Source organism: Carassius carassius, chromosome 9 (assembly GCF_963082965.1).
Source record: "Carassius carassius chromosome 9, fCarCar2.1, whole genome shotgun sequence".
NCBI lineage: Eukaryota > Metazoa > Chordata > Actinopteri > Cypriniformes > Cyprinidae > Carassius > Carassius carassius.
In genome coordinates, this window is record NC_081763.1 from 28,045,887 (window position 1) to 28,060,353 (window position 14,467).

The 14,467-nt window shown below is 38.8% G+C and overlaps 2 protein-coding genes across 2 annotated transcripts in view; one reads left to right on the forward strand and one right to left on the reverse strand.

The window, feature by feature from the left end:
- The window catches only part of tbcd (tubulin folding cofactor D), a 29,381-nt gene that overhangs the window by 11,500 nt on the left and 3,414 nt on the right, over positions 1–14,467 (reverse strand). The window contains exons 8-23 of the mRNA XM_059558781.1: positions 13,849–13,894; positions 13,625–13,757; positions 13,382–13,524; positions 13,228–13,288; positions 13,016–13,090; positions 12,825–12,919; positions 7,766–7,922; positions 3,668–3,725; positions 2,636–2,665; positions 2,400–2,485; positions 1,374–1,454; positions 1,225–1,298; positions 1,027–1,144; positions 892–952; positions 764–786; positions 622–653 (exon numbers count right to left, since the gene is read on the reverse strand). Of these exons, the coding sequence (XP_059414764.1) occupies positions 622–653; positions 764–786; positions 892–952; positions 1,027–1,144; positions 1,225–1,298; positions 1,374–1,454; positions 2,400–2,485; positions 2,636–2,665; positions 3,668–3,725; positions 7,766–7,922; positions 12,825–12,919; positions 13,016–13,090; positions 13,228–13,288; positions 13,382–13,524; positions 13,625–13,757; positions 13,849–13,894 (1,273 nt within the window). The remainder of the gene's footprint in view (positions 1–621; positions 654–763; positions 787–891; positions 953–1,026; positions 1,145–1,224; positions 1,299–1,373; positions 1,455–2,399; positions 2,486–2,635; positions 2,666–3,667; positions 3,726–7,765; positions 7,923–12,824; positions 12,920–13,015; positions 13,091–13,227; positions 13,289–13,381; positions 13,525–13,624; positions 13,758–13,848; positions 13,895–14,467) is intronic.
- On the forward strand, positions 8,644–12,609 carry LOC132149489 (zinc finger protein 750-like). Its single transcript, XM_059558782.1, has 3 exons — positions 8,644–9,177; positions 10,224–11,501; positions 11,632–12,609. The coding sequence occupies exons 2-3, from the start codon at positions 10,267–10,269 to the stop codon at positions 12,251–12,253; spliced, it is 1,857 nt and encodes a 618-aa protein (XP_059414765.1). The 5' UTR covers positions 8,644–9,177; positions 10,224–10,266; the 3' UTR covers positions 12,254–12,609.

Here is a 14,467-nt window from a genome sequence, read left to right on the forward strand (position 1 = left end):
ACTAGTCTTTCTATCCGTTTCTTCATCCACTAGAAGAAGACCAAGGGCTGAAAAAGCCAGTGCCATTTGACACTTAAAGGCAGGCAGAGTAGGTGATTTGGTCCAATTTTTATGCTGGTTAAAAGTCTCTTCACATCCTGACAGCAATCATTAAGTTAAATGGCCTAAATGGATTTATATGTATTTATATCGTGTGGAAGCCATAGGGCCATCAAATGTTCGATCGATCAGATTATTTGGAGTGAACATAATGATAGGCTGTCTACCTGCCTTCTTAGGAGGATCTTCGAAAAACTGAGCCCTGAGTGGCTTTGGTCCTTCACTGTGGACTAAGTGATTTTCTGCACCCTTTTTATGGTCTGGTAGGCTAAAATTATAATAGAATTGGTAGAAGCCTCTCCTCGTCAAGTCGCACAGTTTGGGGTTTTATTCATGTCTATAGCAGAAAGCTACATTTTAAGTTTGTTCAAATCTCTTACCATAGAATGAGTTCTAACAGTATTGAAGCTTGCCTTATGTCACAAACACACAACCCTTAAATAGTAGTTTATCATTTCAACACAAGAAGCAAATCAATTCTATAGAATAACTGTAAATGATCGTGTTTTTTTGTTTTCTTACCAGCTGGTCTCATTAGCTCTCCACCAAATCCCCTAGGGAAAAATAAAGAATTAAAAAAACCTCAGTTACAACCTATAGACAAATAAGTGCCTCTTAAAAGCTATGATGTCAATTACAACCAGGACACGAAGCTAGTGCTTACCTGTACTGCTTTTTGTCAGAGAGCTGAAATGAAGTCACATAAGGAAGGATCAGTTATAATAAACTGCTTTTGTTTTATATTTCACAAAAAAAAACAAAAACAAAAAACAAGACACTAATTCTGCTGACCTTTTGATGAATGTTCTTAAGGCCATCAATGGTGTCAGAGGACAGAAGGTCAGTCACCAAACTACAAGGAAACAAACGCATTAAATAAAATAAAATTATGGTTAGGCGAAATTTCAATAGAAAAGCAGGTGTAACCTATTATTCTGGGTGGCAAGCTCATAGAGAGCATGAGTGATCTCAGCGCAGGCCAGGATAGCGCCGTGACGCCTGTGTAAATCCAACCCTGTGGCCATGGGCAGCAGCTGAGGTAAAACTGAAACCATAAATACAGACAAGATGCTACACAAGTTGTGAGATGTGCATATATTAACAGACATATGGAGCTGTTCTCACCAGTGTTGGCCATGTATTCAGGGGCCTGGACAGTTAGATTGTGCAGGGCTTTTGTGGCCAGCTCTCTGATCACCCTGATAAAAAGCAAATACAGCCTCAGCTAAAATTACAAAACCAAAGAATCCACATGAAACAGTATACACACTTACCCATCCCAGTGATTGACTTTCATAGCCACCAAGTGGTCAATTAAGGGTTTGGTGTATTCATCAAAACCAGCTATGTAGACACTGAAAAAAAAAAAAAGTCTCACACAACCATTTTCCACCATCTTTGTTAGAATTCAACAGGCTGATTTTGCTACTGTACTTTAGGACACACATGTCACATGTCAGTGACAACTGTTATGGGATGTTCATATGCGTGTATGCATGTATGTGGATGGCAATTGGAGGCTCGCTTAGAGAGTTTGCTTCTAACCCGGCACATTTTTTCCCCTTAGTTTTGTTAGTTTAGGCATATATGAACATGCCAGACATGCTCAGATATACACCAAACAATCAGTCCAAGATCGCCTGAATGAGGTAGTCTCAGCCACTTGAAAATGTCCTAAAGATGAATTTGTTGCTTACAGACACAGAGCTTTTTGCTTCACAAGACCTTAACTGATTGCCTGGAGTCGTGTTGATTACTTATGATTTTTATCAACTGTTTGGACAAAATTCACTGCCTTCATTGGTGCATTCACAAGTGATGTAATGCTAAATTTCTCCAAATCTGTTCTGATGCAGAAACAAACTCCTGAGGGTGAATAATTTTCAAGAAATTTTCATTGTTGGGTGGACCAATCCTTTAACAAGCTAAAGCAACATTTTCTTGCATTGTAACAGCAGGCTGCGCAGGAAGCCTTGAGCATGGCTCTTCGCTCCCTAAGGCTAGCATTTGTCACATTGCTCTAGATTAATGTGCCACAGTCAAATGGTGACATTTTTCTGGAGGGTGGGACATAAGAAAATGAGAAGAACGGCATAACAGCGTAACCGCTCCTTTACTCCTCGATGCATTCAAAACATAGCGTGACTGTGCTTTGACCTGAAGTGCTCTGAGGAATGGGGTGTATGACCGATCTGCCTGCTGCTGTAATGTTTGCAGCGTGTACTATGAAGAACAATGGGGTTCAATTAAATGTGCCAATTCAGTTCTTAGTCGCACACTGTCACCTTCTTACTCCTTACCTGATAGTTAAGTAGCAGTTATTCAGGTTACCGACCGTGAAGTAGTCCGCCGCTGTCAGAATGTCTATGCCATGGGGGAAGGTGCCCTGTGGAGACAGGATATCTCGGAGGATCAGATTAGAGATACACGCACTCAGCAGGCTTTACAGAACACATCCTGTTGCACTACAGATCAGTGCAGGTGTTTGTAATGGATCTGAATGGTGTTTATGTAAGCGTATTGCCTTTTGTCATACCTGTCTGCCCACATTCTCTTGGAAAGCAGCCTAGAGACAGAGAAAAGGAAGCAAAAATTACTTTTCCTGTAATTTCTCATGTATGCAGCAACATTACTTAAAAATAAAGCTGAAGAATGTCATTTTTGTCTGTTAAAATACTCTCTCCTATCTAGAGGCTCCATTGCACAAACGTTTTCATCAACCAAATTTGAAAGATATTACTTCCAAATGCTAAAGATTTTCCTTACTCTAGAATCCTTTCCATAGTAAAGAAATGTGTATCTGAAGTCAAAAAAAGTGCAAAAGCAATGTTTTCATTTAATTAAATGTAAGGTTAATTAAATTATTAAAATCATAAATGAATTCTATCTTATAGGGAACCCTTCATCATTTTGAACCTGCCGATCAGTAAAGTTACGTCACTCTCTTCCTGGACCTTCAAGGACAACTTTACACTCTGTTACAGTAATAGAGTGGTAACAATATAAAATGTGTGATATATCAGTCCATTGGCAAGCAACAGAGTTACTGCCAACAAGATTTGCACAAGGCTATTTGCACGTAGTGTCAACAGACACTCCAACCAATAAAAATGTTTCAAAATGCTTCTTGTGGTATCCATATCACATTAAAAAGAATATTCAAATATTCTACAAATTAATAAAATCAGAGCATGGCAGAACATGTACAACCCAGTCAATTGAAATGACAGAAAATGTAATATCTGTAGCACAGCCTCTTCTCCTATCCCAGCTTAGTACGCTAAGACAACTATAAAGAAATGCATCTGAATCACATCTTTATCCGGCACCCAGAGTGTTCACATCAGAAACAGGACGCAGCTCACACTTCCAATGTGAACACTCTTTTATTTGCGGTGCACTTGTGCTGTGAAACTGGTGTAACACTGACTCAACAGATGCAGGCAGTTTAGGGTTGGACTACCTTCTTTTCTGACTAATACAACAGAAGGAGCATTTGTGCTGACAGTTTGTAACCAGTTCACAAATTTTATACAGTTTTTAAAAAAGGTTTTCAGGATAAACTCACAGAGGCGGCCTTCCTGCAGGTGATGTTCCTGTCAAATACAGTTGCGATGACCAGTGCGCTGTGAAGATACATGCAAATGAGAATAAGAGATATTCTGGCATATATAAAGTGTTCATCTTTATACCATGCATCAATACATTTCAGCCAAGTATGATGTTTTTTTCCCCCAGAGAAATTATGAAATTTTTTTTTATTTCATTCGTTTGACAGCCTGAGTTGACACGCATTCAATGCTTTCACACAAACATGTACTTCTCTAAACCTTCAGATCTTTCACTCCCAGGGATGAGGCATATTATTAAAAACAAGTGTGTATTTCTCTTCTCATAGCTTATCTATCATTTCAGTGCCCCCATAAGCCTGTTGCACACTTTTCCCTTTATTCCACCTCTCCTCCTCCTCCTGAGTCGAGCTGTGTGAACGTGCCCGCGAGGTATTCCCACCGTCACTCACAGCCTGGGAGAATGAAGTACACAAACATACACACGCTAAACCCTACGGGCTTAACACGACCATGCTGGTTTCGATGAACAACTGATAGTGGCCTGGAGCAGCATAAAATGGACAGAGACTGAACATGCATACAGAGCTAGACATGTCACTGTTATTGTTTTATAATAATGTCTTGCATTCTTCTGTATATTACACAATCAATTGGGAAACTATCGAAACCTGTTGCCTGTAAACTGTAAATGACTTAAACGGATAGTTCTTCCTTTTACATGCTTTCTTCTATCGAACACAAAAGGAAATTTATTTATTTTTTTTAAGTACTGGTCTAACATTAAAAATGCAATTACAATGAATGACCACTGAAGTTTTTATTTTTATTTGAAAAAGCAGCATAATCATGTAGGTGGCTTACAAGTCTTGTAAGCTATATTCACAGGCTTTTAAAGTCATAGAATAACTTTACTTGACGAAAACACCAATAGTTGTTATCCACTAAAAACATTCACTACACTGACTGTTATCCAGTGCTACTAGATCATTGAGTTAAGAAGAGTCATGCTCGTGAATGAATCCAGACCTGTTTTGTAAACTGCATCAACCACCTCACTGGAAAGATTCAGTTCACTCATAATTCGAGAAACTGATACTTTTAATTTCACATGAATGCACCTAGGATGAATGTAATATGATGCATGAGTAATACCAACTAATTTTAAGTTGATTTTGCATCCTATGTGAAGCTTTAGTCTCAATTCACTGTAACTGCAATAAAAATAAAAAAATCGATCAGTCCAAATTTCTACTTCTCTGTTTCCCTGAAGAAAGAGTGGTACAGATTTGAAACAAATTAGAGCAAATAATGACAGAATTATCATTTTCAAAGGAACATTCCTGGGGGAACTGTGGCAAAAAACAAAGTCAGAGGGGACAAAAGATGATTTATTATGTTTTTTATTTTGTAAATATTTTCATATACACTACATTTGAAAAAGTTTAGAGTCTGTGAGATTTATGAAAGAAGCCTGCATCTATTCAATCAAAATACAGTAAAAGCTGTAATAGCGTGAATTAGTATTAGAACTTGATTTAAATATTTTTAGTAATAAATGGAATGCAATTAATTGTGAATTTTCTGCATAATTTCACCAGTCTTCAGTGTCACATGATCGTTCAGAAATCATTCTAATATGCTGATTATTTGCTGCTCAAAAAACATTTATTATTATTATCAATGTTAAAAACAGTTGTGCTGCTAAATATTTTTTTATTTTTCAGGAATCTTTGATGAATAGAAAGTTCAAAAGAACAGCATTTACTTGAAATATACATTTTTGTAAAAATGTAAAAATCTTTACCAACACGATGAATTTAATGCATTTATAAATTAATTTCTTTAAAAAAAAAAAAAAACGCATAGTGTGTGTATATATGCATGTCTCCAAAATCAAGGAAAAAACTAAAAAGAAGTTTCATGCAATGACACAGTTTCTGATAGCGTCAATGAGCTCATAGAAACAACCTTTGACTGCTGATGAAATTAGAACAGGACTCGACAGGCCTTCAGCCTGGGTGCCAAATGGCGACCGAAACCCACGACAACAGACGAAACCTGGCAGCACCGTGGGGATAGGGAGGAGGGAAGTTACGGGGAGGGCCAACAAATTGAAGGAGTAATGCAAAGTGCACAGTCAGTTACACACAGGCCTATACTTGTTCCAAAAGGGGGGGGGCGGCGGAGCATCTTTGAGCTGTCATTCTCGTAATATCATTATGTTTTTATGGTGACTGAAAGGCTTACTGTTGAACCTGGGAGGGAAAAATGCTTTCTGCTGAGGAAACCGTTTCGCTGAGCTGATTCACCACGCAAACAGAGCACGGCAGATTTTGAAGAAGAATTACACAATACTGTTACGCAGCAAAGTTAAAAAACAGCAAAAGCCCTAACCATAAGTCTAGGTAGTAATAATACTAGCAAGCACCACAATTAAAGCAAATAGGCAACTTCCTCATGGGAAAATACGTTTGCTATCTGAAAAAAGATCCATTAAAATAATGCTCGCTGTCTTGTACCAGAGAAATCTGGACTCGATCCAAAAATCCTAACATTTCATCTTGACTGGTGACAGTTAATGCTACAGTGAAAGATAAAAGAACGAGACCAACACATTTTTGTTCAACTATAACCGCCAACCACATCAAATCTGTGCACTTTATTATCTTTAAATCCATTCCGCAGATTTTCTCCCAAAATCAGCACAGAAAATGTGAAATCGCATCTGTCACATGAATCAAAGCAGTACTGGAACTTGTGTGTAGTTCATTTTAGATCCTTGGCAGAGATAAAGTTTCACTGTCGCACACAGCAATAAGAGTTGATATAAAAAGCACACAAATAATACGAACCAAAGAATTAAGCTTTTTCTGAATTATTTAGTCATTTTTTTAAGCTTAAAGTGGAAAAAGAGCTACGTGAAAATTCTTCAAATTTCTCTTTCTGTTCACAGACAGAAGATGACTTTGGGGTGAAATATTCATTTATGTTTATTATCTTTTGTCAGGTTCGGCAAAGCAGTATCTTCTTGTTCTCTACTTTTAATTTGTAATGTTCTAACAGACGCACAGACCAACAGACTACACTGTATATCCACAGAAGGGAGAGGTTCTGAGCTGTGAGAGGTGTAGAAACTGGTTTTAAGGCGGTGAATAACTACAGCCAGGCGAACAGGTATGAGAAGGGGCTGTTGAGCTTTTTTTTTTTTGGACATTTATAATACAAGCCATAACCTCTCTCCTGGAAGTTAAAAAACATCTCCCTAGATGTTCACAGAGTGAAAAAAGAACACTAAATTCTTGAGATGGAATTATGTCAAACAGCAGTTTCTTTTCAATATAATTTGGTTTTCTTAAAATAATTACCAGGTAATGTGGTGAAAATGGTCAGTTGCTCTTACTACATACTGTGCGGCTTGCTGACTAAAAAACAAAGAGCTCTCAGTATTTGGGTTGCAGATTTGCTGCCAGCCTCACTAATCATTCCACAGTCTAACCTCACTTACAAAAAAAGCTATTTTTATTGGAGAGAAAGTGTAACCATAAGGTCAACAGAGCCACCCTGGTTAAGCTGTCAATTTCACCCGCCACTGAAATCGGATCAGCTCTTACCACAGTTGGCTCTGGTGGAAAGAGCTTTCATTCTGGAGAACATCCAAAAAAAACACCTTCACAAATATCTAAGAAAGGTCACACCAAAACGCATGTATAAAACAGTGGGTGTACAGGAGTCAGTTTCCATCAAGGGTTTTGGGAGAAGGAAAATTTATATATATATATATATATATATATATATATATATATATATATATATATATATAAATAAAAAATCTAGACGTGAGCCACACAGGTAATCTAATGAGTTGGGATACTAGAAATAATGAATAACATTGTAAAGTTAACTATGTGAATTAAGAGCCAATAGTAATATATTTAATCATTTTAGAAGGCGAGCTGTCTGCAGCATAAATGGAATGAGACAAGCTATTTACCAAAGGTTGGTGCATTGATTAGTAAATTTGATATATGGCATAAATAACATGAATAATGTCACAGTAAGGCACAGTGGTTGAGGTGGTGGTGGTGGGTTTGTACCTGGAAATCTGGTTGACATAAGGCTCCAGTGCACTTGCCTCATAGGCACGGGCGAAAGCCCAGCACACATAGCAGGCTGCATCACGTACATTTGATCCCAAACTGCATGCGCCCCTTTTCTCATCATATGTCAGAGCTTTTATAATCACAGGCACCACTGTAGAATACAGGCAATATATTAGTATACTAAAATAATTACTTCGGTCAACAAAAAAATTTCAAAATATTTATATATGCATTCATTTGATCAAAAATACTGTTAAAAAACAGTAACACGGTTCAATATTATAACAATTTATAATAACTTATATATATATATATACATACCTACAATTATTTTTTAATGTAATTTTTTGTGTTGCCAGAGCTGAATTTTCAGCATCATTACTCAAGTCTTCAGTGTCACATGATCCTTCAGAAATCATTCTAATATGCTGATTTGCTGCTCAAGAAAAATTCCCTCTTATTATTGTCAATATTGGAAGTTGTGCTACTTAATGTTTTGTTAAAACTGTGAAAACTGAAAAATTCAGGCAATACATTTTTATTTTTTCAGTATCCGTGTTTGCGCTGCTAACACAATGCTCTACCACTGAGCCATGGGAACATCTTACTGATTCAAGACGTTTATATAATAAAATGTGAGTGGTGCATAAATAGACACACAAAAGGTAGGGAGTATTGATAGTTCACTTTTGGAAGAACCCCATTACAAGGAACTGTCTTCTAAAATCTTAGGTGGAGCTGAAATTGAGCTCATGATTCATGCTGTATATGCAAATAATCGTGAATCAATTTTTCAAAACAACACTAAAATCTACCATTAAACTTAGCTAAATTAAACTAAGATCCAGATCTGGTGGAAAAACAGCTGCATTTCCATAACCATTCTGAAAGACACTTCACATCAGGAGTAGCGCACACATTTGGATTCATGCAAATCTCACTGGTTGTCCTCAATATTTCCACACCCCTCTGACTACATCCTCCAACCTGCTTCACACCTAACACTACCACTCCTGGGCTAATTCAACCATTCAGGCAAACAAAAGCTACAAACAGTCTTGTCTGGCTTCTTGTCCATGTAGATTCTTGCTAGCAGGTGAAACAGGAGGCAAACTAGCAATGTATAGTGGCTTGGGGCTTGCCAAATATCAGGCACATTGATGCTGCCTCAGGGCTCTACTGCTTGGGCATAGACTCCACCCCACAGAGTCAACACCTCAGAGAGGATGTGAGAGACTCATCAGAAACTAGACAGAACTCCTAAACGAACAGACACCCGCTCACAAGGACAACCAAGTCATCTAAACTGTTCCACTGTGGGACCATCATACATTTCAGGAGGTCCACTGTGGACATACATCCATCGACGATACATCCAACATCTCAAACAACGAGTCTTAATACAGGTAAGGCTGCATCAAAGACACTAAGATTTCCAGTGGCTGCTGTTCTTATTGCTGTCAACATGTACTTTTAGTGTTTGTAAAGGCTGAATTGCTGATGTTCTTTGTAGCAGGTGTTTCAGGGGTAGCTCTAAATTGCTGACAACAGATGCACCTGTTAGGTGTAGAAAATATTCTAATGTATTTGCCATGTGGTTGTACATGTAATATTCAGTCTATATCTTAATAACCAAAAAATAAAATTTCGAAATGTAAAGTCTTGTATGATGCTGAAATCACAAGACATCGTTGTGCCCAGAGAAGAATGACTAATATTACCAAGAAACAAGGAAACGAGACATACAACAGCAAAATGAAATACAAAATTCTTTAATTTGTGCCTTGAGGAGGGAGCGGCTTCATATGAAACATGGGAGCCAAAACCTGAGCCACCACTTCTTGCGACAGCCTGTGACAAACAGGTTCCTTAAGGCGGAGTCATTTTCTGCATAACTTATCTGTCAATCTCGTTCATCAATCTTCTGCTTCCCAATACAAACCTTCAGGCCCCAAAATCTTTGCAAACTTACCGGACCATTATGTATCCTGGTTGTTGTGCAGAATCGAAGAAGTAATCTCCTTCAAGCAATGAAGCAGTCCAATGGGTTCCAGATGTTATTATAACAGATTCAATTTCATTCTAATAGCTCTGGTAGCTTCTCTACATTTACAGTGTAAGTGAAATCAATTTTTAAATGTCTAGAGTTTGTATCCTGCAGGTAGGGTCATGGGAAACAGGTGTATGTGGTTTCCCACGCCATCAGGTTTTGAATAAAGGGAGCATGTTTCTACAGGCCTACCTTGGCTTCAGCATTGAAGCCACAGCATGTCATGCTAACACGCAGGCCAAAAAACAATACAGAACAGCTACAGTCTAGTTGAAAAGTTAAGGGGAAAAGAACTAGCAAACTCTCATTTTATTGGGTCACTACCTTCCTGGCCCATCAAAGAGAAGACTCTGCTTCAGGGTGTGGCAAAACAGTAATTTTTTTGTCTTTTTTTTTTTTAAGGCTGTCAAACCACGCAGTACTGGATTTGGACAACTGCACCAGTATGGACACTCTCCAGGGAAGAAAACCGAAGAAACCCCATTACATTCCCCGCCCTCCTGGCAAACCTTTCAAATATCAGTGTTTCCAATGTCCATTCACCTGCAACATCAAGTCTCATCTCTTCAACCACATGAAGTATAACCTGTGCAAGAACTCCATCTCTTTGGTGTCCCAGCGCATAGAACAGACAGGGAAAACGCAGAGACCTTCCCAGCATAATTTCCCCTTCAACCAAAAGAGCAAAGAGCCACCCCTGGAAGCTGAAGTTAGCAAACCTATAGAAAGGGTCAACGACAAGGTTGAACAAGAGAAGATGGGTAAAGGAACAAGAGAAAAGCCTGAAAGTCCCATCGAAGGGGTCACTAACGATGTGACTGAGCAAATCTGTAAGACCAGGGACAAAAATGGAGACATAGACATTGAACAGAACAAAATATCTTCAGCTTTCTCACCAGTTGCACGAACATGTGAAAGCGAAGCTCTAGCTCAGTCTCCACACAAAGATGATCAGTCATCTACTTCAGCCATTCCTCAGTTTTACCACCAAATGGCACCCTGGGCCCCACCTGCTTCCACAGCACCGCTTCTTCCTCTAATACCAGAATATCCGTCATACATGGTATCTGAGAGGCCCTTGCATTCTCTCTACACACCCTTCTCACACAACCAAGCAAACACCCCAGCCTACCAACTTATACCTCGAGAGACCCAAAGACCTCTTGTTCCATCACCTTTGGTCCCACCTAGTACTTCCCTTCTCCATCCCTACCACTATAGATACACCCATTCTATTATCTCTGGTCCACCTCTACCCTACAGCCTCTACCAACACCCTGAATTTTCCATGTCTTTACAGAGAACCAGGTACCTTCCTCTGGATGTGTACAGCAACAGATTTTATCCTCGAGAGTATGGAGGGCATTTAGTACCCCTACCTCATCCTGAATCTTACAGCAGACTTCCTGAGGACAGGGCTTTCCAGGAGCACAAAACAGTGGACAAAGGTACTCGCCAGAGTCCTTTAGAAGGGTGCGCCGCCTCTGGATCTCCAGACAGGCCTAGTACCGCAGATGTCACCCAGCGAATCCCTGTTACACTCAGGCATGCTTCTCATGGGGAGATATTCCCAGTTATTCAATCGCAGCATACTGAATCAGTGGCAACTACAGTCACTGAAAACTTACCCAAGAAATCATTTGGACAAACTCAAGAGAGCTTATTACAAAATAAAGAGAGGTAGGTAATCTCATTGTAACTATGTAATGACACTTTACATCACAATCATATAAAATAATGTCTTGTTAGGTTGCCCACTTGCATGTTAACAATTACTCTATTCTTAACACATCTTTACTTATCTTTTAAGGAATGAACCACAAACCACAGCTTCTGCAAGAAGCAGTGAGATTTCATCAGAGAAGGAAGATGAAGATACCGAGGAAGAGCCAGCTCCTCTTAACCTTTCAAAGAGAGACCAGGCCGTATCCAGCAGCAATATGACACCCCACTACCCTGACTGCAAGCTCCATTATGATTCAGAAAGTAGTGAAGAAGAAGCACCGCTCAACCTCTGCCTCAGGGTTCAATCCAACAACCTAGCCTTGCTCGACACCACAGGCTCTGAAACTCCAGAAAGACAAACCATTATAAATGCTGAGGTATGCACAATTGCTCCACCCAAAGAACAAGAAATAGACCCATGTGACCAGAGGCACTCTGCTGCCTTTGCTCTGTGCCAGCTAGCTAGCTCAAATGACATTTTCAATGACTCCTCTTTTGGCCAACAAGAAACGACTGAAGGCCAGAACAGTCAAAGTCTTACTCCCCCAGACAAGAGCCCAGTCAAAGACACTCCAGACACACCAAAACAGAGCACACGGCCACTGGGAAAAAAACGGGTAAACAATAGACCTCTGAGGCACATTACCAAAAGAGCTAAGGTCAAAGAACCTGCTCGAACTCAAAGAAAGAGGTCACAAAACTGCTGATTCAGAGACAGAATGGAGCTTCAGTGAAAATATAAATACTCAAGAGACTTTACAGGAAGACGGCCAAAGTCTACATGAAAGCCTTCAATTATTATTCTATTTATGTCTGTAAAACTGCTTGTTTAAAGGTCATGGGATCAATTCCAAGGGACAAAAGCATTTGCTTAATGCATAAATGTAAATGTTGATAATTCCAAAATATTCTTAGTGTATAACATTAAGCACTGATTGGAAGAAAAAGGGCAGCCCAGATTTTACACTGAGAATATTGTGTGCTTTGAGAAAACATGTAACAGATCATTAAAGGGAGTAGGGTGGTGGCATTTTTTTAAATAAAGGATCTTGTTAAACTTGAAGTATCTGAAATAAGTGTTTGCATAGAGTCAATTATGTTTGTTTATAAATGTTTTTGAAACCTGAGTATGGTGTAAGGGAGGTATGATAATATACAATGATTATAGCTATGATATTATATATATGATACGATTTATGTCAGTGGAAAAGAAAATCCAATAGCTTTCAAACTGAATACAAAAGTAAAAAAAAAACAAAAAAAACAAAACAAGCCAACCATCTGAGAGACGGCAAGGAAGCAGCAGTCCTCTTCGGCCAAGCTCTGCAAGAGCCAGGCAGCCTCCATGCCAGGCATTATCCGTTTCCTGAAAACTATAAAATGTGAAGACAAATGTCACTGAAAAATACCCCACTAAGTATTTGAAAACACATCATAACATCTCGGCCTCCTTTTATATCATGCCGCACCTGAAACACTCTAAAACAGACTCAACCACATCATCTGCAAGCTGTTTAGGTAGTCTACCAGTTACCCTTCCAATCCTGTAGGTGGTTAAAAAGAGAAAGACCAGTTAAGCAAAGAATCATTTTTGCTTTTATTTTATTGAAAAGTTTTAGAACTCTAGGGATTATTGCAGAGAATTTACACTATCACACCTAGACCAGATAACTGTTCTCACCCCTTGGCAGAAGACCATCTAACTATTGTCTCTTTGTCTTTCAGTCCCACCAACAGTTGTTCTGCAACGATGAATAAACAAATTAGCAGTACATGAGGGCATTTAATAATTTAGCAAACAAAACAAACATATGAAAATGTGCATGAATACTTACCAATGATATTTTCTACCTCCTCAGGAATGTCATAGTCTTCCTCCTGACTGACAGACTCTAGATCGGTTTTTGTTGCCTCTACACTTCCAGTGACAGAAGACTGGGCCAGGTTCACTGCAAGTGACCGACTTCCTCTCTGGTATCTAGATGTAGTAATACAAAATGCTTACAAACTAGCTAATACTTTTAAGCATCCTTTGTTTCACTTCATCATATTTTGTCAATACATCACTCCTCAATTACCTCCATTTGGCCAAACGTGGTTTTAGAAAGGTCAAGCCAAGTCTCTGGACAACTTTCACACCCAGCTTACGCAATGTGGCCTGGTTACTCTCCAATATTCTCTTCTGATTCAGGCACTGAAGCACTGTTGGGGCTTCAAACAGTCAGGTAAAGATTAGTAAGCATTCATCTGTGTTCTGGTTTTATAGAGACCAAAGAAAGACAAAAAAAAGATATATACACACCATACTGCAGGAAATCATCACGTTTCCCATGCTTGAAAAGCTGGGCCTGGTGGGAAATAAATTATTAAAAAATCTAAATATTTATGAGATTCATTTAAATTATTTTAAACATTTTATTAAAATCTATGCAACCCTGCGGTACACTACCCCGGGTTGGGAAATAATTAACTACCCTAACTACCCACTTGAAATCTTCTGAGCGCTACTTTATCTATAAATCATCAAGTTGATATTAAGCCAAATTTATTAAACCAATTTTCAACTTGTGTGAATCCCATTAATCTGTGCCAGTAGCAGTTTCATGTAATTATCAAGTTTGTTCCTGCTCACAGCCTTGTGGCACTTAAAGCATACATGCAAATCACTGATGGCAGTTTTAGCACCGCAGGCATTCTCAACACACAGAGCCAGTTTTGAGCGCCTCGGGTGATAGAGACGAGCTTTACAAAAGAATAACAACAGCAGGATCATTTTCACAGCTCTCTGGACTTTAAACCATGCATGAGGTTTCATTGCAAAGAAACTAATTCTGATAAAGATCAGTCACTGCAATGAGCGATTATCAGCATTTTAAAACGGAAGTAAAAAAAATACAGGTAGGAGGGAAAATAAAAACACT

Coding starts and splice junctions, on each gene's coding strand:
- LOC132149489 (XM_059558782.1), top strand. CDS start 10,267: ATGGACACTCTCCAGGGAAGAAAACCGAAGAAACCCCATTACATTCCC. Junction 11,502..11,631: donor TTATTACAAAATAAAGAGAG/GTAGGTAATCTC, acceptor TTATCTTTTAAG/GAATGAACCACAAACCACAG.